The 24,336-nt window shown below is 42.7% G+C and overlaps 1 protein-coding gene and 1 long non-coding RNA gene across 3 annotated transcripts in view; one reads left to right on the forward strand and one right to left on the reverse strand.

Annotated features, from left to right (window-relative positions):
* Positions 1–10,425: 10,425 nt before the first annotated feature.
* On the reverse strand, positions 10,426–23,748 carry LOC139757101 (uncharacterized). Of its 2 annotated transcripts, none has more exons than XM_071677194.1 (4): positions 23,544–23,748; positions 13,761–13,875; positions 11,549–12,117; positions 10,426–11,112 (listed from the first exon to the last, which is right to left on the reverse strand). In XM_071677194.1, exons 1-4 carry the CDS (start codon positions 23,731–23,733, stop codon positions 10,952–10,954), a joined length of 1,035 nt encoding a protein of 344 aa, XP_071533295.1. In that variant the 5' UTR covers positions 23,734–23,748; the 3' UTR covers positions 10,426–10,951. The 2 variants fall into 2 exon arrangements, with proteins under 2 accessions (XP_071533295.1, XP_071533296.1); XM_071677195.1 differs by lacking the exon at positions 23,544–23,748 and adding an exon at positions 15,622–15,764.
* LOC139757104 (uncharacterized) overlaps positions 11,020–24,336 on the forward strand; it is a 324,993-nt gene continuing 311,676 nt past the window's right edge. The window contains exons 1-2 of the long non-coding RNA XR_011714503.1: positions 11,020–11,156; positions 22,481–22,768. This is a non-coding gene — a long non-coding RNA (uncharacterized lncRNA). The remainder of the gene's footprint in view (positions 11,157–22,480; positions 22,769–24,336) is intronic.

Below are 24,336 nucleotides of genomic sequence, written 5' to 3' on the forward strand. Positions count from 1 at the left end.
GCAGGGAACTGTGAAGTATTACGTCGTGACCTATCCAAGCCAAGCCCCAAAATGTGAGGATGCATGTGATACGACACGGAACGGGCCCCAGGCCCTTCCACATTATTTATTGTAGACTCTGAGTGTCACTCTGGACGATAAACCTAACAGAAAGGAAAGAACACTTTAGAATCATCGTCAAATACCTTGGCTATCGTCTCTGCATCCTTCGTCGATTCAAGTCACTTATACATCCTGCCTGATTTCAGGGACGTTTATACGGTTTCCATTCTCTCCATACTTTCCTGTGGCGTTCCCTGCCTGGTCATCCTCCTCATCATACCTAAAGGTCGTAAAGTCGTACCCAAGGGTCGCATTATCGTGTTTGTCAGTAGTACTGACGTGTTTCAGCCATAATGATACACAAGTGTCTGTGTGTTTGGTATATCGTAAGCTTCGTGATGGTTGGTGTGTGAACTGAGCCACACAAGCGACGGCACCCATCATAAAGTCTTATCTCGCCGTCTTACACGGTGATACATTCTTAACTGTTACATCGTTACATGTTCCTTTCTTGAAGTTATTTTCCTGGATGAACGAAAACATAATACTGTAAGTGTCTGAGGTTAGTTTATGGTTAATCTGGTGCTAGTGGATTATTTCAATCAGGAGAACTAAAGATGAGCGACAAAGAGAGGGAAAAACTTTCAATCCCTTGAGTGCAACGATACTATCTTTGTATCACGACGATGTAACCCTTCAGCTCAAAGATACAGCCCTTGGGTATGATCGTCTGGCCAATGACTTACCCCTCAGGGTCAGGTCAAAGGCCAGACCATTATACATACCTAAGAACCTTACCGTCGTACTCAAGGGCAGTGCCGTCGGGCTTAAGGGGCGGCACCGTCGTGGTCAAGGGTCGTACTGTCGTTCTCAAGGATCGTACTCTTGTGTTCTAGGTCCTTCAGCAGAGACTTTTGACCTCTTTAGAAATTGTTTCTACTTGGGTTAGATTTGCTTCTGTAACACTTACGTGAAGATGAGAGTTGTATCGTAATGAATGTATGAAAAAGGGGCACAGGTTCACCGAGGAACATTATCATCCATTATTTCTTTGCTCCTGATTAAAACACAGCTTTGAAACTGCAGAACTTCCGTGACAGGGTCTCTGGCGTTGTATAATCAATAAAAAAAAGTTTTTGGTCCCATAGAGAGAAGAGAGGGATTCAGTGTTCCTGAACAGCTACTGACTCTCTTGCTACCAGGCAGTGTACCGATTCCTGAGGCAAGCCCCGGTAGCTAATGATGAAAAGACTTGCTGAATTATACTCTTTTCAGGTAACCTTTGTAACCACTGACGATCATACACACGACTCTGGAGAGAACCATTAAGATGATATCTCAATGTACACCGTCTAGCGTGCACTGCCAGGCCTGCAGTGCACGATCCTTCTTCGTTCGCGTCCTTCCAGAAGATCACGATGAATACGTAAAATCATGAAATACGTTCAGATCATGCAATATATCTTGACTATTTTCAGTGAAACACAAAAAACCGGTCTTTGCAATAAAAGTGAATTGCAATCTCTGTGTGAGATAACGTCTGACCAGCATCCTGGTGCCGACCCATGGCAACCCACCCATTTTTAGTTATTGTGTCAGAGTGTTTGGCGTAGCGCCACAGCAGGTGTACTTATTACAGCGGTTGCGTTATCGTTAGGTGCAGGGCGTACTGGCCTGAGAACCAAGACTTTCTGACGATCAGGTCGTGTCTCGGGCCTCCCTCAACATCCTTCCTTCCCCTCGGTGTGAATCTGTAGGGAAGGGCATGAGAGATTACCGAGACGAATCATTTGGGCGTCCATTGGACATCCTTTGGATGGGTTTCATGGCTGGTGTGTGTGTGTGTGTGTGTGTGGGTGGGTGGTTTGGGGGGGTGGGGGGGGGGGTAAGAGATGCACACGCTGAACGGCCACATCCTCCTTGGGATAGCTACCCATCGGGCTGGGAGGTGATGGGATGGTAGGGACAAGGTGCGGCGCGGGTAGCCTCCTACACACATTCACACACGCAGTTTTCCCTGAGTCACACTGTCTCTGTTGCCATCGGTTCTATACTTAGGCGAATTATTTCAATTTGTAATGATGTTCTTACCTGCAACAGTTTGCAGTCGAGTATAAATTTTGTCTTAGATGCAAGTATATAAATTTTACGTCTAAATCTACATTTAAACGAACACCAGTGTCCAAGGAAGATGAAATACAATGATGATGGTCCGTCATCACGGATTCCTCTGTACATGAAAGTGCAAATGAAAAATGGGAGATTTTATTATTTAATTTAAAACAGGATTTGTCATTACGTGCCGAGTGATCGATGACGCTTGTGTCATTCTTATACTAGTGTTCTCTTGCACCAGGATGTGAGCGCCACCATCACAGACTTTAAACACACAGGCGAGGTCAATTGGACACCCGCCTGACCCATGACACAGGGTCACTTTGAGACAACATCCTTTTGTTTAAGAAAGATCTAGGCTTAGGGACCCCTAGTTTGGGAATCCAATGTTTGGAGATCCATTGCCTGGAAATTCTAGGCTTGGAGACCCCAGGCTTAGAAATTCTGAAGTTGAAGACAACAGTCTTGGAAACCCAAGGCTTGGAGACCCTAGGCTAAAAGATCTAAAGTTGAAGACAGCAGCCTGGGAGACCCCAGGTGTGAGACTCAAAGTTGGAAGATCCCAGGTGTGGAGATCCAAGTCCAGGAGACTCTTATGTTGAGAAGGTCTGAGGCTTATTTCAGTGTAACCTTCACAGACTGAGAATAAATATCTTCCTCGGAAACTTGGGTATAGATCGTCTCTCTTGGAACTTGGGTGTAATAATAAAGGTATAAGAAAGTGCCTCCAACTATTACGTAAAGGAGTTGTAAAAGGAGAAGCAATATTACTGAAACGGAAAGTAGGATATAGAACTATAAATGACGGCTTGGTAAGTTTGAAGGTCGGGGTTACAGAGACAAATGACTAGATGAATCACAAGCGAGGACCGTGGTCCGTGGTAGACAGTAGCAAACCTAGAGGGAAGTAAAAGGGATGGAGAGATGAAGGAGAGTGATAGGGAAAAGATGGAGAATCGAGGAAATGAGGGACGATGGAAAAAGTTATGAGGAAGAAAGGAGGTTAAAAAAAGGAAATAGCAAGAAAACAGAGAAAGAATTGTGATGGGTAGGTGAGAGTGGGGAGGGAAGGATGGAGTGTGGAAAAATAAACGGGAGGGTTACAAAGGATGGGGAGAGGTTGGGAGAGGAATGAGAAGTTGAAGATGGGGGAAGAATCCCCCCTTCCACTCTCACTACCCGTCAGCGAGACACCACAAGAAACTCCTCTGCCCCATGATTACGCTTGGGAACTCACTCTTTTCCTCAAGCAATTGTTTGTAGCCATGAGAGGACGTTGGGGTCGTGGTGAATAATGTGCTGTTTCCTGATGATGTACCTGTTACACTGGGGAAGTTTCTTAACGTACTGGTGCTCTGTGTTCCAAAGATGCAGAGATAGCATACCAGACCAGTCAGGATGTGGCGGGTGTTGAAGACCTACGGGCTACGGCTTCCAACAGCCTGGCCGAGCAGAGCAGCAACACGGCAGCTTGTTCTTAGACCAGACTGTGTGGGTAGAAAGTAACACCGGACCGATCGTAACGTTCTCGTAGAGTAAGGCTGAGTAGAAATGTAACTGAAATTTGTAACAAAGTATTTCACTAAAATCAAACGAGGAAAAATATTGAATCTTGAGAGTGCGAGGATGTGAAGATTGGATTCATATTCTGTAGGGAATAGAAAGAGGAAAGTAATGATGTAATGAGATACTGGAATATACGGTTCCTGCTGCTTAGAGACTTTGACATGACTCTCAAGTGATTAGAAAACCCAACTCGAATTTATAATCCAGCCTCATGTCCTCGCACTCTTTGATAGATTATCATTTGTTGTTCTTGAAATTCTGAAGACACTCTTGTCCTCGCTACAATGTTTTGCTCCTTTCTACACCATCTCTGTGGCTTCTTCAGTACAGCATATTCTGGATACACTTTTAAGATTTCTTTGTTGAAAGTTTCCCTGCAAAAACTCAATCGCTTCGATACCCATTAACAACCTTCAGTATTCTGTTGCCCATGATTCTGTGTTTTCTCGGACAGGAACGCTAGAGAATTTAGAAATCTAGTGGTATTGATCAGGAATTTTTCGTACTGTTGCTGTTCACCCAAAGATAACCTCGTCACACACCATCAGGTCCTCTGGTATCCTCTTCCTAAGCCATTAAATCTTCTGTAGTCTGATTTTCCCAAGGGTAACCTTGTGCTTTAGGATATACCTTGCACAAAATCTCTCTACACGAATTGTACAGGAGCCACAGGAAAGCTACGTTACACCCTCCTGTACATCAAATAAAACCTTTTTACAGGCAGTCTACGCCAGTCGCACCCAAATACACTTACACTTGTTATATTCTTGAGCCCATTTCCTGCAGGAAGTCCTCTCCAAGTTAAGAACTCAGGGGTGATATTCAAGTCATTATTTACAACGTTACGCAGCTGCAAGAAACTGGTCTTCTCTCACTTGAGTATTCAAGTATTGCTTTTGTCTTTTTTGTTGTGTGTGTGTGTGTGTGTGTGTGTGTGTGTGTGTGTGTGTGTGTGTGTGTGTGCGTGTGTGTGTGTGTGGTACGCTTGGGAACAATGCCAACCTTGCTGTTTCCTCTTGGCTTGACACACCACTGCTTCTGCTGCCTTCTGAAACAACACATATAATCTTAATACAATGCCAGTTATCACAGTGCGACGTAACTACCAGAGTGTGTACTAACTGTAGGTTTAGCAAGATAAGAAGTTATCGATAGTTTCAGAAAACTGATGAGTAAACATGTCAATATACATTAGGAAACAATACACATCTTCTGGGTCATTATATATTCAGAATAGCGTACCAAGACAATGTGTGTAGGTTGACTTATACTGTGATTCACAGTTTTGAAAGATTTTTTTAAGTGTGATGATAGGATTTCCCGTCATATTTTCATGTGGTAATTGTAATAATGCACCAAGTAGTTTCTCAGAGTGATATGTAAGCGCCTCATCGCGACGCTTCCGGCAACTGTATACCACAGTTACCTGGACAAGTTAAGTTACTGTGTTCAGTGGAAGGCCAATATGAGCGCATACAGTGTGTTATTTTGTTAGAGTTGGGTTTGTGGTAGGGTGATGGTGCCTATTGTATGGTTTTATATATATATATATATATATATATATATATATATATATATATATATATATATATATATATATATATATATATATAAATAAATAAATAGATAAATAGATAAATATATATATATATATATTTTATTTATTTATTTTGCTTGGTCGCTGTCTCGCGCGTTAGCGAGGTAGCACAAGGAAACAGACGAAAAAATGGCCCACCCCACCCACATACACATGTATATACATACACGTCCACACACGCAAATATACATACCTATACATCTCAACGTATACATATATATACACACACAGACATATACATATATACACATGTACATAATTCATACTGTCTGCCTTTACTCATTCCCATCGCCACCCCGCCACACATGAAATAACAACCTCCTCCCCCCTCCTGTGCGCGAGGTACGCTAGGAAGACAACAAAGGCCCCATTCGTTCACACTCAGTCTCTAGCTGTCATGTAATAATGCACCGAAACCACAGCTCCCTTTCCACATCCAGGCCCCACAGAACTTTCCATGGTTTACCCCAGACGCTTCACATGCCCTGATTCAATCCATTGACAGCACGTCGACCCAGGTATACCACATCGTTCCAATTCACTCTATTCTTTGCACGCCTTTCACCCTCCTGCATGTTCAGGCCCCGATCACTCAAAATCTTTTTCACTCCATCTTTCCACCTCCAATTTGGTCTCCCACTTCTCCTCGTTCCCTCCACCTCTGACACAAATATCCTCTTGGTCGATCTTTCCTCACTCATTCTCTCCATGTGACCAAACCATTTCAAAACACCCTCTTCTGCTCCCTCAACCACACTCTTTTTATTACCACACATCTCTCTTACCCTATTATTACTTACTCGATCAAACCACCTCACACCAAATATTGTCCTCAAACATCTCATTTCCAGCACATCCACTCTCCTGCGCACAACTCTATCCATAGACCACGCCTCGCAACCATACAACATTGATGGAACCACTATTCCTTCAAACATAGCCATTTTTGCTTTCGGAGATAATGTTCTCGACTTCCACACATTCTTCAAGGCTCCCAGAATTTTCGCCCCCTCCCCCACCCTATGATTCACTTCCGCTTCCATGGGTCCATCCGCTGCCAAATCCACTCCCAGATATCTAAAACACATCACTTCCTCCAGTTTTTCTCCATTCAAACTTACCTCCCAATTGACCCTCAACCCTACTGTACCTAATAACCTTGCTCTTATTCACATTTACTCTCAACTTTCTTCTTTCACACACTTTACCAAACTCAGTTACCAGCTTCTGCCGTTTCTCATATGAATCAGTCTATATATATATATATATATATATATATATATATATATATATATATATATATATATATATATATTTTTTTTTTTTTATACTTTGTCGCTGTCTCCCGCGTTTGCGAGGTAGCGCAAGGAAACAGACGAAAGAAATGGCCCAACCCCCCCCCCCCCATACACATGTACATACACACGTCCAGACACGCAAATATACATACCTACACAGCTTTCCATGGTTTACCCCAGACGCTTCACATGCCTTGCTTCAATCCACTGACAGCACGTCAACCCCTGTATACCACATGACTCCAATTCACTCTATTTCTTGCCCTCCTTTCACCCTCCTGCATGTTCAGGCCCCGATCACACAAAATCTTTTTCACTCCATCTTTCCACCTCCAATTTGGTCTCCCTCTTCTCCTCGTTCCCTCCACCTCCGACACATATATCCTCTTGGTCAATCTCTCCTCACTCATTCTCTCCATGTGCCCAAACCATTTCAAAACACCCTCTTCTGCTCTCTCGACCACGCTCTTTTTATTTCCACACATCTCTCTTACCCTTACGTTACTTACTCGATCAAACCACCTCACACCACACATTGTCCTCAAACATCTCATTTCCAGCACATCCATCCTCCTGCGCACATCTCTATCCATAGCCCACGCCTCGCAACCATACAGCATTGTTGGAACCACTATTCCCTCAAACATACCCATTTTTGCTTTCCGAGATAATGTTCTCGACTTCCACACATTTTTCAAGGCTCCCAAAATTTTCGCCCCCTCCCCCACCCTATGATCCACTTCCGCTTCCATGGTTCCATCCGCTGACAGATCCACTCCCAGATATCTAAAACACTTCACTTCCTCCAGTTTTTCTCCATTCAAACTCACCTCCCAATTGACTTGACCCTCACCCCTACTGTACCTAATAACCTTGCTCTTATTCACATTTACTCTCAACTTTCTTCTTCCACACACTTTACCAAACTCAGTCACCAGCTTCTGCAGTTTCTCACATGAATCAGCCACCAGCGCTGTATCATCAGCGAACAACAATTGACTCACTTCCCAAGCTCTCTCATCCCCAACAGACTTCATACTTGCCCCTCTTTCCAGGACTCTTGCATTTACCTCCTTTACAACCCCATCCATAAACAAATTAAACAACCATGGAGACATCACACACCCCTGCCGCAAACCTACATTCACTGAGAACCAATCACTTTCCTCTCTTCCTACACGTACACATGCCTTACATCCTCGATAAAAACTTTTCACTGCTTCTAACAACTTGCCTCCCACACCATATATTCTTAATACCTTCCACAGAGCATCTCTATCAACTCTATCATACGCCTTCTCCAGATCCATAAATGCTACATACAAATCCATTTGCTTTTCTAAGTATTTCTCACATACATTCTTCAAAGCAAACACCTGATCCACACATCCTCTACCACTTCTGAAACCGCACTGCTCTTCCCCAATCTGATGCTCTGTACATGCCTTCACCCTCTCAATCAATACCCTCCCATATAATTTACCAGGAATACTCAACAAACTTATACCTCTGTAATTTGAGCACTCACTCTTATCCCCTTTGCCTTTGTACAATGGCACTATGCACGCATTCCGCCAATCCTCAGGCACCTCACCATGAGTCATACATACATTAAATAACCTTACCAACCAGTCAACAATACAGTCACCCCCTTTCTTAATAAATTCCACTGCAATACCATCCAAACCTGCTGCCTTGCCGGCTTTCATCTTCCGCAAAGCTTTTACTACCTCATCTCTGTTTATCAAATCATTTTCCCTAACCCTCTCACTTTGCACACCACCTCGACCAAAACACCCTATATCTGCCACTCTGTCATCAGACACATTCAACAAACCTTCAAAATACTCATTCCATATATATATATATATATATATATATATATATATATATATATATATATATATATATATATATATATATATATATATATAGACGCACTCCTGCCGTCACATCAGTCAGGAAGAAGTAGCAATAAGGAGCACCATATAGCAAGTATACCAACACGGAAATTATGTTTGGGATTTGCAGTGTTCCTGCCTCTTGTGTGGCTTATTTATGGTGAACAGGTTCTATTATTATTATTATTAATATTATCATTATTATTATTTCATTATTATTATTATTATTATCCTTATTATTATTATTATTATTATTATTATTATTATTATTATTATCATTATTATTATTATTATTATTATTATCATTATTATTATTATCATTGTTATTATTGTTATATTTTATTTCGTTGAAGGCTTCGGTCAAGGAGAAAGTCTTCACTGAAGGCAAGGAGTAAATGAAATATACAAAGAACCAAATAGACATAGATGGAAGGAGATAAAAAAGAAATGATTCAGCCGAGTTCTTGATGTCCTCAGTCCCTCTCATTCAAGGATGTCCTGTGTGACGTCTTCCTTCAGGCGTCCAATTCAAATACCTCTTGACATACATATTTCTTGTTCTCGGCTTCACCACCTTCGCTCCTGTTGCTCTCTTGACGCTATTTATAGTAACTTTATAAACATTTTAAGAAAGACAGACTGACTGCGAAAATTATTTGAAAAGTAAGTTAAAACTACTTATAGTGATATCAGCATGATTAGCATACCACTGATAGTCAAACGGGAATGTAGCAGACATAAATCTAGTTGCCAGGTAATTCATAGGTATGTTGGGACTGTATTATGCTAAAGTTATCATTTTAAGTGGTGTATGTGGGAGCTTTATTGATATTCGGTACTTTAGTGTGGACCACAGGAAAACTGAAACTAATCCTGTGAAATTATTTTTATGAATCACTGGGAAAAAGTAAGTTTCTTCTGTAGAGATATGATTGAACTGTAACCCTTGCATGGTGCAATCTACATGTAGTTCATTATCACATGCTCCTTCTTGTGTGGCTGACAGTGCAATGAAAGGCGGGTCCTCCTCACACTCTCATGTCGTTCTAACCTGCATCCCTCACCTCCTCCTAAACTTCGAGATCCATGGTTCTTCCTGGCAAACTCGTTGCTTCACCAACAGAAAATTTCATCCCTGTTTTAACCATTGTGCGAATCTCTCACTAACAGTTATGTGTTACTAATTCTTTCGTCCAGATGATCTCTTGACGACCATCTTCTAGTCCAGTACGAAAGCTCGAGGTTTGATAGAGAGCGCTTTGGCTAGTCTCGTATCATCAACAGAATCTCTAGGTTATCAGTAGAAAATTTTGTGTTGTAAAGGAAACTAAGATTTATGTAAGTCTGTATAATCCAAGAGGTGAGGAAATGTGTTAAGTTTACACTCTCGAACCTTTCATCTCTATGTTAGAACTTTGGCTTATTTTGATCTCTATTCATGAGGATTTTATTGTACAGGTGCGCACATTTTGTCATTCTATATAGGCACTGTTTTACTTCATGTTTTGGACATTACCTTAAGACAAACAAGGTGGTGCGACTCCTGAGCACGACATTACCACCCCTGAGCATGGCATTACGACACTTGAGAACGACGGTACGACACTTGGGTATCATGGATTTGTCTTTAACCTGACGTCTAAACGACAAGTCAAAGATCACACTCACATACCCGTGGGTCGTAAATTCGTTTTCAAAATGTTAGACATACTCATGAACACGTGGGTATTATTCAGAGTGTAATGATAAGGAAGGTTAAAGGGCTCTAGATAGATAAGGAAGCCATGATGAAGCGATGATACAGTATAACAATACGACCCTCTTGTATCACTGTATTGCTTGGGCAGATGAACTGTAGCCAACCGTATATGCAGCTTTCACCGATGCAATGTATGTGACACAAAAGATTGTAGATATCTTCATTGATATACTAGTACATACATCTCATACAACTAGTGCCATCTTTTAACAGGTAATCAAAAATTCTTTTTTTTTATGTGACTGGTCGTCACACATACTCCAGTACCTAAAACAAACCAAGTTTAATGCTGAATTCCTGGAACACAGTTGTACACTATGACAACTAATGTAGTATCCACAAAAATTCAGGTAAATTCCAGAATGTATCGTATTCTGGTACATGATTCTGATGAGGTAATTTTGAAGACAAGAGATGGTGAATGCTTCAGCCTATAACTTTGTATATGAAGCTTTAGGCCAGTCATTCTTGTCCTTGATGTGGATATTCCTGAAGGCAAAAGCCGCTTTGAACAGGTCCTCAAACACACCTCGGTACAGATGACGCATATAACTTACAGCCATCAGCTTCTATAGTTTCAGTTGTGGGAAACTGAATCACCATCTTTCTTCAGGACTTTGGGTAAGTTGCTGTAAGTTTGGTCAAGAGTCGGTTGCGGGGAGCTGAGGTGTCCTTACCACTGGATGGCCCCCTTGCACACTTTCTCTTGAAGACAAGTGTCGTAACAACACTTGTCCTTCCAGGAACAGGACCCGTCGTTGTTGCATGGCAGTGGAGGTCCGAGGCGAGTGTAAGGACATTTCGGACGAACTGGTGGACAACGGCCTGCGTGAACTAGTCCAAGAAGAGGAGGCAGTTAGAAGAAAGTCACAATGAAGGTAGGATATCTGGTAATATTGTCAAAAGTTATCAAAAACATGTAAGACAACCAAGGTTAACTTGGCACTCCAACGGATTCATGTTTGAAAGTGATTCCAGGCTAAACACTATTAAGGGTTGTAAGACATTCCAGATCTAATTTCTAAGTTTTGTCATAATGAATTTATAATTAGATGTTTATACTGTCGCTTTATTCAACACGCACAACACTAGCAAAATGACGAATATTTGAGTGTGCGCTCGTGTTATGACTAGAATACAGGACACAACATGAAGAATAACTTACTTTACACTCATACTATGGCTGGCATACATCACAGAGCAAGTGTTACCCATATGTTATAATGACGGTTGGATAACTGATGAAGATGTCTGGAAAAGTAAGACTTACCCTCTACTGGCCTGATGGTCTGACTTGGAGTGTCACAGCAGTTGTACTGTCCGTTTCTGGCCCTGCAAAAGTACTTGCAAGAGCCTCCGTGACCACCCCCTCCCTGCCCATGTCCACCTGATCCGAATCCCCCAGAGCCGTATCCTCCAGAAGTGTGTCCTCCACCTGATCCGAATCCTCCAGAGCCGTGTCCACCTGATCCGAATCCTCCAGAACTGTGTCCTCCACCTAATCCGAATCCTCCAGAACTGTGTCCTCCACCTGATCCGAATCCTCCTGAGCCGTATCCTCCACCTGATCCGAATCCTCCAGAACTGTGTCCTCCACCTGATCCGAATCCTCCAGAGCCGTGTCCTCCACCTGATCCGAATCCTCCAGAGCCATGTCCTCCACCTGATCCGAATCCTCCAGAGCCGTGTCCTCCACCTGATCCGAATCCTCCAGAGCCGTGTCCTCCACCTGATCCGAATCCTCCATATCCACCTGTACCCAACCCAGCTGATGAGCCGCCTTGTCCACTGAAGCCAGCGGTAACAAATCCATTGGCTGAAATGCCCCCGGCGACTTGCCTGAGAAAAGAAAATGGTAGTTATTACTTACGGTGGTCTGGAAGACCCTCTTTGTAATGGTGTGTAGCACGGATGTCCAGGAATACTGCCAACGGGTTCAGATGGTGTGCATGGGAGTAAATTGGAGCACATGGGGAGGATCGGTAACAGAAGACCTAATGGTTGGTGAAGAGGTTATTTGATGGACGACAGTAAATGGGAGACCTTGATAGTAGGAGAACTGACGGTCTATGATTTGGATGTCTTCTGAAAGATGGTGATAGGACCATAGATCTCTAACTCATACATATAAAGACAGGACAGTAAAGTGGAAGGCCTCTGTTAAAAGTTCGATGTTAGAGAACATTACGTGATACGGAGACGGAAGAATCTTATCAAAATTTTGTGTTGATAAGTAGTGCATCCAGGATATGTTTTTACTGTTAAATCTTTCGTGTGATATGTTGTCAGGCCTTACAGGAAGTGCGAGGGATCTTAAGACAAGAAAACTCGGAGGCAACTGAATCTTCGTGATCAGGTTGTTGACAGAGTCACCAGGTCTGCCCCTTCAACATTTGTGTACAGTTCTGGATGAAGAGTGAGGTGACATGTTATCATGCCAAAGGAATCCTCCGAGATACTGACTGGCTAAGGGGTTAGTGTCTGACCACCAGATACACCAGCTACTCTACGTTGGAGATTTGCACAAGATGCAGAAAGTGGTCCTCCTCAGTGATGATTATCTCACAGATGAGCATGTGTGTGTGTGTGTGTGTGTGTGTGTGTGTGTGTGTGTGTGTGTGTGATGATGATGATGAAAAGAGTGATGGATAAACCAATAATTTCGCTGACTTAAGGAAACCGAGTGAGCTTCCTAAAACCTGAGGCTTACTTACAAGCTAATGGATTATACAGACTTTCCTTTTTTTTTTTCTCACTGGAGGAGAGCAGTATTGGGGTGGACTCGTCTGCAGTATCCCAGCTCGACTTAGAGGAAGTGGGTAATATTGGTGCACCGTCTAGGCGTAGTATTCCATACAGACGGATTGGCTGTACCTTCAAAGCTCATCTGGTTGTTCCAATGTATCTAAGATGTGTCTATAGTTTCAGGGTGTCAGTAGTAAGTGTCTGAGTGATAGAGTGTATCTTGGGAGACCTGCTGTGTGTCAAGGTGTATTAGTGTTCTAAGTTTAGTCCGGAGAGTCCCTCTGGGTTTTACGGTGTTGGTTGTATCGAGTGTGGCCGGATGTTAGTCAGCTAATGAACAGATCTAATGTTTTGGTGCGAGGATAATGCAAAAAGCGGCTTGATTGTTATTTCCAGTGGGTAAGTTATCGTTGTATCCCTGGGAGGAGAGAAGAAGGAAGGCTACCCAAGCATCTCCTGTGTGTTGACTAAGGGGAGCAGGAACAGTTGGCTGGAAATCCTTCCATGCTGCATTATCTCTTTCTAGAAGTGTGGGAAGAAGCAACAGGCAAGGACATATATTTTAGACCCTCTCTCTCCCTCTCTCCCCCCCCCCCCCCCTCTCTCTCTCTCTCTCTCTCTCTCTCTCTCTCTCTCTCTCTCTCTCTCTCTCTCTCTCTCTCTCTCTCTCTCTCTCTCTCTCTCTCTCTCTCTCTCTCTCTCTCTCTCTCTCTCTCTCTCTCTTATATGCTACTCACCACTTGCCGGCAAGGCCTCTAGAGGCATAACCCCGACGCCTGCCAGGGTTTCTTCGTCTGGTCGCGTCCACCACGGTGACCAGCAGGAGCACCACCGCCACCACCACCACACGCACTGCAGGATGAGAGGAAGGTGCATAGGCAAGCGTTATGGAGTCAGGTCAAAAGAAGCTGGATGACTGGTTAAGATGGGATGGATGAGTTGTGGTTTGGGCAAGTCTGAGAGGATCGGGCAGGTGAAAAAAAAAGAAAGGAAAACTAGATATCTCTATGGGTAGCTAAGGATGGTTAAGGAATGATGTGTGTGTGTGTGTGTGTGTGTGTGTGTGTGTGTGTGTGTGTGTGTGTGTGTGTTTTGAAAGGTCCTTATTATGCGGAGGTATGGAAGGGGGCGTTGAGGCAGGGAAGAGTGTGTAGAGGCATGGGAGAGCGTAGGGAGGCCTGGAAGAGGGATGGAGGTATGGGAAGAGGTGTGGAGGCATAGAGGGGTGAGTGGAGGAACGGGAGGGCATGTGGAGGCGTGGGATGATGGGAAGAGGCATGGGAGAGTGTGTGAAGACATGGGAGGAGAAAGTTTCCCGGGTGAAGATGGGTCACGGTCGTTTAGCTTTAAGCTCTCAACAAGAGGCCAGGAGAGGAAGCTGCTTGGGAAGGAAGGAAGGGTTGATTACTTCAGGATTAATGTCATAGGCTTCAGTGGTATCAAATGATAAAGATGAAAACCATAAAGTGCCACCAGTAAAAAAGAGAGCAGCAGGCTTTACTAGTAACAAGTGATACAGATTAAACTCGTGAGCTTCACCAGGGAAGAATGAATAAGAGTAAAGCCATTGGCTTCAGCGGTAGAAAATGATAAGGAATAAATCCATAGGTTTCACAACCGATATTTATCAGTCATAGAGTTCACCAATGTCAAATGATAAGGACTGAAGCATCACCAGTATGAGATTTTGAAGATTATAATCAAAGTCGTTACCAGTACTATATGATTAATAGTTTCTCTCGCTCTTGTTTACTAATTCCTAGTCAATGAATTAGGCAAAAAAATTGCCGTATACTGGCAGAATTATATATATATATATATATATATATATATATATATATATATATATATATATATATATATATATATATATATATATATATATATATATATTCACAGGTCAATAAGCATACAATTCCACTGAAATAATCCTTGACTACCGTGGTTATCAGCAGAGTTAATAGAAAACTAGAATATTCAGTTTCATCGCCTTTAATGCATGACAGATATAGCGTGTAACTAACAAGCAGCATTATGTGTGTGTCTGTGTTATTACTATTTGCGTGTGACGGTGTGAGAATTTTGCACTGGTGTCGCCCCTTCTCTTAACCTTGTGTATATTTACCGTGTCTTTACTTCTGTGTGTACATACATACATTCACACACGCATACATACACACAAGCACATACGCACACATAACCCAGCCTGAGCAAGGTATTCATCTATCGACCAGTCCCGAGGGGGAGGATGAACAACAGTGATCATCTTTAGTTGGACTGCCGTGCACAGGATTCGAACCCATGTGTGCCCAACCGAACCGTAATGATCAAGAGTCGCACCATCGTGCTCAAAGGTCGCATGGTCGTGCGCAAAGGTCGCACCGTCGTGCTCAGGGGTCGCACCGTCGTGCTCAAAGGTCGCACGGTCATGCTTAAGGGTCGCACCGTCGAGCTCAAAGGTCGCACTGTTGAATGCCAGTTCTTCAGTCACTCGCGTTGTCACAAATTCGTCGCTCGAATCAACTGAATGCATCTTTCTGAGGTGAGATTCAGTACCACAACCAGTCCTGAATTTTAGCACTCGCACTGATGACTTACTTTTGTCTTCGATATTCTTGGAGTGTTGTCAGTGGTCAGGGGAAGTGCGCGTGTGAGAGAAGTTGGGCTTCGACTGCGTCTTTTACCGCATCCTTTCCAGGCTTTATACTGTACTTCCTCCCTCCCCCAACCCCCATCTCTCTTTTCCCAGCCACAACTCCCTGGTTACTGACAACCACAGCTCATTAGCTTGCTTTACCCATCTGTATGCTGCGTCATCGTTGCTCGGTCTAGCTACTGTAGAGCCTGGGACATATTAAGGGAATCCCAGGTATGTAGTGCGCCACAAAGGAATCCCTCACCTTGCTCTAAGATCACCTCGCCAATATTAATCAGCAAAATCAATACAGCTAAACATTCTCAAATGTTATCTAGGCTATATGTTGGTCTAGTTTTTCTTCTTCAACCGATAGGAAAAATGTTATGTCTTGTCCTGGTATGCTGAAAGTATGCTATGATTTGCGATGAAAATTTGATTGTAGTTATACAGTTTGGTTGTCGAGAATGAGTTAGCACTTTTATACGGGCACATAGGTACATCCTTTGAGCACGAAAATACCACCCATGAGCACAAAGATCGGACCTTTAAGTTTGAAGATACAACCCTTTATCACAAAATGATAACCCTTAAGTACGACTGCACAGCCTTTTAAGTATGATGGCCTGGTTTTTAAACTGACCCTCAGTGGTTCGGTCAAAGCTCGGACTATCATGCCTGTGTGTCGTGCACAAGGATCTTACCGCCGTGCTCAAGGGTTATACTTTCGTGCTCAAGACGTCAGACGTCACTCCCGCAGTACGTGGTTGTGGTTGCCATCATGTTTATCTATGGAGGTAGACTACAGCAGAACTCCCTGCAGGGTTGCTAGGTTCTTTTTGTAAACTGAAGCGTCCAAATGCGTAGCTGGGATTTCTCTCTGCCTGTCAATATGAGTGTTTTCTGTATGTGTACATAACTGTTTTTCTGCTTGTTTGACTATTTGAGTGTGTACTTAAATGTATACGTATAAATGCGTTTGTTTGCATGAGTGTATATATATATATATATATATATATATATATATATATATATATATATATATATATATATATAATTTTCTCACACGTATACGCCATTTTCTGCGATAGCGAGTTAGCGTAAGGAACAGATGACAGGACCTTTTGAGAGAAAAATCCTCACTTGGCCCCATTATGTGTTCCCTCTTTTGGAAAAGTGAAAAGTAGAAGGGAGGATTTTTATCCCCCCACTCCTTCCCCTTTCTGTCCTAAGGAAATGGGCCTCTGGGTCAGATACGATTCTTGTTCATTTATTTCTTCTCTTCCTAAAACTTAAAACTTTTCTTTTTTGGAAGTAGACCTTAGTGCAACCCATCTTAAGAATTAAGACCGTTCTAGCTCTTCTAACTATCGACCCACTGCACTCACTCCTGTTGCCTCCATTGTGTTGGAGATTCTCCTTTACTCTTAGTTTCTTATACACTTAAAATGTCAGTCCTTGTCAAATCACCAGTATGGCTTTTGTGGTCAAGGTTTACTGGTCATCTCTCCTCCATGACTCCCTTGTGGTCCTACTCTCAGTGATATTGTTCTCGACATCTCCAAGGCATTTGACGGAGTGACATAAGTCTGATTTGTATCGTTCTTTCTTTATGGCTTTTGTACCTTTTTTGTTTTTAATTTGATGTATAAGCAGCCTCTCTGATCGTTCCACAGGGATAATCGATGGTTGAGTGATTTCTCCTTATCCTATCAACAGTGGTGTCCCTTAGGGTTCTGTCTTGTCTTCAACTCTCTTTTATTTCTCCATTTACAATCTTCTTTCTTCAACATCTACAAGCTTTAACTCCCTTCCCTTCCGCTGAACATATCTACTTGGATCTATAAAGCATCCCGTAATGGGATGTAGTAACCTGGTGAAATTCAGTAGCAAATAAATTAACTTTCCTTCCATATATCTCCCTAAATCTCACTTATTTCTATCAGTCTTTAAATTGCTACAATTCAACTCTGCAAATAGCATAAACATATTGGGCATAATCTTATCCTACACTCTATCCTGGAAACCCCATATAATAAACATCACTGCGGCCCAAAAGCCTGTTTCCAAAAGCTGGGAGCGTTGTATGTGTGTCGCTGTTATTTTTTCTTGTGAACAGCACCTCCATATCTACAATCTGTTGTCAAAATATTGGTTCTAATGTTAACCGTTTGGTTTCTTAAACCTTATTGCTGGTGGGTCGTCAAGTCTGGAGACACATTAATTGAAATTTGAAATGAGGTAAACCTTTAACACGAGGAGCAGAGGGTTAGGGAAATACCGGTCCGCCGTAGGGCAAGTAGAACCCATGATTTTACATTCAGTTCTGAACATGACATGAACTATTCTATATGAATATCTAATTCTTCTCAGGGAATCTCGATCTTTTGTTTCTACGAAGGAGTTTTCATTGTGACTGTCACCAAAGTCTTATCATGAGTATTATAGGCTCTAGTTCTTGATTTTCATGAACACCTCATCTTTTCGTGCAGTTGATACCCTTTTGTTCTGTCTTCTGGACAGTAGTCAAGCGGAAGCAATTCCGCTTCCAGCGGTGTAAATGACCATGGGCTTTTCCAGATGCGGCTCGCGGTTTAATATGTACCCCAGCGTCTCTTACGTTCTTGAGCACGACGGAGCGATCCTTGAGCATGATAGGAACAACCCTTGAGCGCGACGATACGACCGTTGATTGTGATAACCTGGTGTTTGACATAACCAGGGTTTGGACAAAGGCCGAACTATCATACCCAAGGGCCGTACCGTCGTGCTCAAAGGTAGGAATTTCGTGCTCGAGGTATCAAAGCCCCGGGTTTTACAACTCTTATTGACTCTACTTATTCGTCTCCAAACGCAATACTGAAGTAATCAAGCGGCAGGTTACCCGTCTTACCCAGCATGCAAGCTTGGCAACAAGTTATTTAATCCTTACATGAGAATACTCGGCGAACCTAAATGTAAATGGTTCTGGTTCACGAGTCAGGCTCCAACACACGATGCACACGCACGTCACGACCAGGACCAAGAGACCCCAGGCGGTTCCACCAACTTCTTCCGTCTGAATTCTACTGTGTCTTCAGAGAAGGTTCACAGATTTTCTGAGACTGTGTTGCGTGCATGGGTCTCAGTATACCTTCCTTATTCAGACCTGTGTCCTTGTGATCATGGTGCTGCGGTTTTTTTTTTCAATGTTAGATTTTCGTGATTCTGTTGTATCAGTGCTTGAAAATGGTGTACACGACTGCCCTTCCTCAAACAGCGGAAAGTGATTCTAAAGTTACCATAGTAATGAAAAATTAAAGATCTGACAGGATCCCTTGCTGCCATAAAATTTAGTCCTCCCTTTTTATCATTTCAGTTTAAAATTCTATTGAATGGATACATTATGTATAACCGATATTTGGCAAAGAATTTTACAGGTTACAGAAATTTAATTATTGTACAGAAGTAGACACGAGTAACAGAAAAACATGTGGAAGTTTGATTGTGATGATAGTGGAGTCGGATCAGATTTTAACCGAGAGCGAATATGTCGACCACTGAGCACGAAGGTACAACCCTTGAGCACAGCAATACGATCGTTGAGTGTGATGACCTGACCTTTGAACTAACTCTAAGGTTCATGTGAAAGGTCTAGGCTCTAAAATCCCCAAGGGTCATACCGTTGTGCTCAAGGGTAATACTAACGTGCTCATGGCGTCCCACCGTGTGTTTAAGAAGTAGTAAACTAAGTCACTTGTGGCCAGGCAACGACATGTCAGTGTTTATGTCGGTTGGTTCCCAACTCGTATCGGCACAATGGCCTCACCCTTCGTCCAAAGACCATAATTACTGTTCGCTGATGTTACTCACAACTGCAATACCGACATCAAGTAATCACTATTTCTGGAAGTTATAAACGTCAACGCTACACGTAAGTGAAATGTCTGACACACACACACACACACACACACACACACACACACACGGACTTTCGTGGTGAATCGAATAACTTTGCTGACCATAAGTCATCACGGGCCTCCTTGGGGTGGGGTATGCATTTGGTTGAGTCCTGGGAGGAGCAGTCAACCCAAAGCCAACGCTAGCTGTTCATCCTCGCGTTTGGGGCTAGTCGATAAATGGGTACCTGGTTTACGTGTGTGTGTGGGGGGGGGGGGGTTGTGGTGTGTGTGTGTGTGTGTATGTGTGTGTGTGTGTATGCGTGTGTGTGTGTGTACGAACATAAGAATAAAGATATGGTAAATAATTAAAAGGTTAAGAGACTGCAACACGAGTGTAAACCTCTCTCCCCGTGATACATGCAAAACAGATAGTCATTACACTCTCGGACAACGTCTGATACGAATACCGACGAACAATAACGTAAGGTAAAGGAGAGAAGATAAGTCTGAGGGAATTACGGGGTCGCTTGTGGGGCTCAAACCCATGTATTAGTGATCATTCCGAACCACTTACCCATCGCCCGAGGCCTCCCCTTCTCAACACCAGCAGCTCCTGCCAGTGCTTTCTGTGGTTAATTTTGCTTTGCCTCTCCGTTTGTTATTTTTGTTCCTCTGACTAATTCATGCTCTTTCTGCCGGTATTGTACCACAGGCTATGTGTTGTTGTTTCTATTACAACCACAGGGACGTAAAGTTTACGTTTATATGTTTATATGTGTCACAAGCGTATAGATTAGACGCAACGCAGCGATGATTTGGCCAGGAGAATTACTTCACTAGCTCGGTGTCGGATGATCCTGTGGTCGTAATCTCACACACCAGTAAAAGCTGCGGTACATAAACACAATGACCTACCCGTAACATTGGACGTTATTCAACCAACCTTACATGGATATTTTTTTCTCGCGTTTCACAATGTGACTCACAGTGCGGAGTGGAACAAGTGATGTTATTATCTATATACTTAAGTTTTCATGAAAAGAGCAAATAAGATATAAAACAACACTGGGCGACGCTCACACCTAACTTCCTGAATACGTCGGTTCAGAAAATGCATTACATAAAACAAAATAACAAAAAGTACTTCATTCTTATGAGCTGAGTTGCAAATGTCTGCATAAACGTAATAACTCAGGATAAAAGAGATATATGTTGTGTTAGGATCACCAGAAAAATGCTTTAGGATACAACACGATTGGATACCAAGTAAGTGTAAACTCAAGTTAAGAAATGACTAACGTTGATGATCATCAATGTTAACAGAGAAAATCTCGGGTTTGGAAGGTTTGATATAGTTGGAATATGTAAGATACCCGGATGTCGGCCCAACAGTGAAAGACTTCATTGGAATATAAACACGAAACACCATCATCTTGCTTATATTCCCCAGGTTCACTTTTGAGGCCTTGGTCATATCTATCTTCTGTGTTATTATTAACGTCTTGAGCACGACGGTACGACCCTTTAGCACGACAGTACGACCTCTTGGGTATGATGGCCTGGCCTTTGTTAAAGGTCAGGCCTTCATACTTTAGGGTCATAACTTCGTGCTCAATAGACTGTGTTCAAAGCAAACACAAAAGAGATATGATGTAACGGACAATAAGTCGTTTAATGGTTTGGGTCCACATTACACGTTCAGACGTTTCCCTACCCTGCCTTACCCACAACTGGACTGCACTCACTTTATCACACTACTCAGTCGGACGCCTCCGTACCACACTTCAGCCAAAATAACTTTGCGGTAATTTTATCATTCTCCTCATTCAGAATTCTATCACACTTCAGCTACATCTACGCTGCAGTCTAACAGGTGCGTACGCCTAGATCTAACCGAGTGACGCCTTGGTCTTGACATATGACCTTTCAGCCATAAATATACATCACAGTTAGTCTGTGCAAAGGTCAGTCCCTCTACCGTGTTCGAACTACAATACTTGACATTTAAGTTATCAACAGACACACAGTCATATTCCTGTCTGTTGGTGTTTTCCCAGTAACCCTCAAGGTCCTTATCTCCTGTTAAACCTACAAGATGAATGTTAGTTTATTCGTGCTCTTAAAACTATCATGTTGAATCTCACTACGAACAGCAATGTCTGAGAAATGTTAAGGTCGTCCACTGTATAAGAACTCTCTCAGGCAACCTACGACCATGTCTGGACTGTAATACATATCAAGGTCGCCAGACACCAGTGTTTATGTGCCGATGACGATTAATCTGATCACGATGCCTCAGGGACCACTGGAGTACTCTTTCTTCAGATATTAAAGGAAGGGGAAAAGTAGTAGTGACAGTAGTGTGTGTGCGTGTGTGTGTGTGTGTATGTGTGTGTGTGTTTACCTGTTTGTAATTACATGTATGTATTTGACTGAGGCGTGCTACCCTCATGGGTCTACATCTGTTGATCTTTCTTTGCTGCCATGCAGTTATTTAGCTAACGTATACTATCAGCATTTACAGTTTCATTACTCAGCTATTTCCATTCATCTATAACTCTGATATCATAAGATAATCCAGATTAGGTCTATTATTGATTAACTGTAAATAGCTTATCGAATATCTCTTTATACACATACTCAAATGTGGTTCTGATGTTACCCAGTAGTCAGTTTGTCTCCTGAATTTTTATTTGGCATGGTCCTCTTACGACAGGTTGGATATATTGTCGATCCGTATGTCGCCTTCACACACACATGCACACACTTAACCCTTAGGGGTCAGGTCAAAGGCCAGACCATCATATCTATTGGTCGTAACGTCATGCTCAAAAAGTAAAAACCTTTGTCGAAGGACAATTCCTTACAATATGTAAGGTGTGCTTTACATCTAAAATTAAAGTTCGCGGAGGGATAGTTACTTAGTAAAATCCTTTTCCAGACACTTCCCCATGAAGAGCAAGAGTTCCAAGTCATGACAGCTCTTACAACAGTTCATCAGGGACACCACACCTCGGATACAAAAACAATCTCGTCATTCTTACAAAAAACCTGTCCCCCACGTATGAATGGAACAGTTTCCAGAGGGTGAAGATCAGGGAACCTATCTATATATTGGAGGCAAGTTTTTGCATTGAAAGCTGCTGGGAGATGGGTTCACAGAACTTGAAGTACCAAGCACAGTTGACTGTCGGGGGAGGATTTGTCATCTGCTACACACCTTTGTGAGGTAAGGGTCACACGTAGATTGATGTCTTGCATGGTTAACATGTAGTGAGGCGGTTTATATCCTTAACATGTAGTGAGGCGGTTTACATCCTTAACATGTAGTGAGGCGGTTTATATCCTCTACACAAGCTACACACACTTTGTACACTCGGTCACACAGTGCTCCTCATCTTGCCTGAATCTTGACTTACACAGTTACACCTTTGCTTCACATGCTTACAATTCTGCCTACCCTGTTACCACACATTATACCATCACACTTCCGCCTCACACCGTTACTGTTCCTGTCTATGCCGCCATTTCTGAATGACCCAGTCACATACATTACTGCCACCACAGTATGCTATATATTGTTACTACTCGACTTACTCCCTGTCACAATCCTGTATTACAGCATTACACCCTATCTATAAAAAAAACTGTTACAAACCAATATAGTCAATGTAGCACAGTAACCGTCTTCATTCATTCCATTAATCTTGTTTTACCTTGTGGCAGCCCTATCTCCTGTGATCACTACCTTACCTCATACCATCACTGTGGCGCCTTACCCACGATTAATCCCGTAACAGCCCCGTGTCACAGCCTGTATACTTTGCCTCGCACAGCCATGGGCCCGTAGATCCACTCAGACCACCACATCACCTCTTCCCATCGCTGTATCCTTCCTTCACGCTCTCCTGTCTTCCTGTCACTCTGCTACAGGACCACCCCCCCCTTCCCCCCTCTGGCTCATCCTAGTACACCTTCCACTAATTTCCTCACTCTCAACCTACCGGTGTTCCGTCTGACCGTCATGATGTGCCTGACCCCGCAGTGCATGGCAGGGCTCTGCCATGTCTCCATCCCGGACGCCCTGCCAACCACACCCACGCTGAGCACTGCAACCACTGATCCTCCTTGAACTTTACTCCTACAACTCGCGGGGGAATTTCCTGCACAGTGTCGCTTGCATATAACCACCATAACCCCTTTAGGAAGACAGTATTTTCCTTGATATTTTATTTATATATCCATATATATATACATATACATATATACATATGATAGCGATTTACCAATGGGCGCCGAGGATTCGAACCCAGGTCCTGCTGTACATCTAGCCGGTTCGCTAACCATTGTTCCTCGCTGTACGACTGGATTTCGAAGCCGGGGCGGCCAGAGGTACAATGTGTTTATTTACATCATGTGCCAGTTCATGTAATATATATATATATATATATATATATATATATATATATATATATATATATATATATATATATAAAGTAATTAACGTATTAATCTACGTTTATGGAGATGAATGTTCTTTTAATTAGTTCCATAGAAAAACATCACTGAAATACTATGACAACAAATTATTCTTGCCAAATAATTGATCATGTGATAGCATAAACTACACAGTTCGCTGGTTTACAATTGTGTATTACTAGTCCTGGTACATCCGGGAGCTGTGAGCGTACACTGTACCGTCCGTCTGTAGTGTAGCAGATTCTGGTTAAAAGACATTCCTGTTGTTTATGCTAGTAATACAAGCGACCTTGTTCTCACCTTGTGGTGTGCCTAGTG

Source organism: Panulirus ornatus, chromosome 24, assembly GCF_036320965.1.
Source record: "Panulirus ornatus isolate Po-2019 chromosome 24, ASM3632096v1, whole genome shotgun sequence".
Taxonomy (NCBI): domain Eukaryota; kingdom Metazoa; phylum Arthropoda; class Malacostraca; order Decapoda; family Palinuridae; genus Panulirus; species Panulirus ornatus.

Excerpts from the sequence above, each read along its gene's own strand:
- LOC139757101 (XM_071677194.1), bottom strand. The coding sequence starts at position 23,733 with ATGGTGGTTATATGCAAGCGACACTGTGCAGGAAATTCCCCCGCGAGT. Across the intron at positions 13,876-23,543 it reads GACGGTCAGACGGAACACCG|TGCGTGTGGTGGTGGTGGCG; the intron begins GTAGGTTGAGAG and ends CTCATCCTGCAG. Across the intron at positions 12,118-13,760 it reads AGAGGCCTTGCCGGCAAGTG|GCAAGTCGCCGGGGGCATTT; the intron begins GTGAGTAGCATA and ends TTCTTTTCTCAG.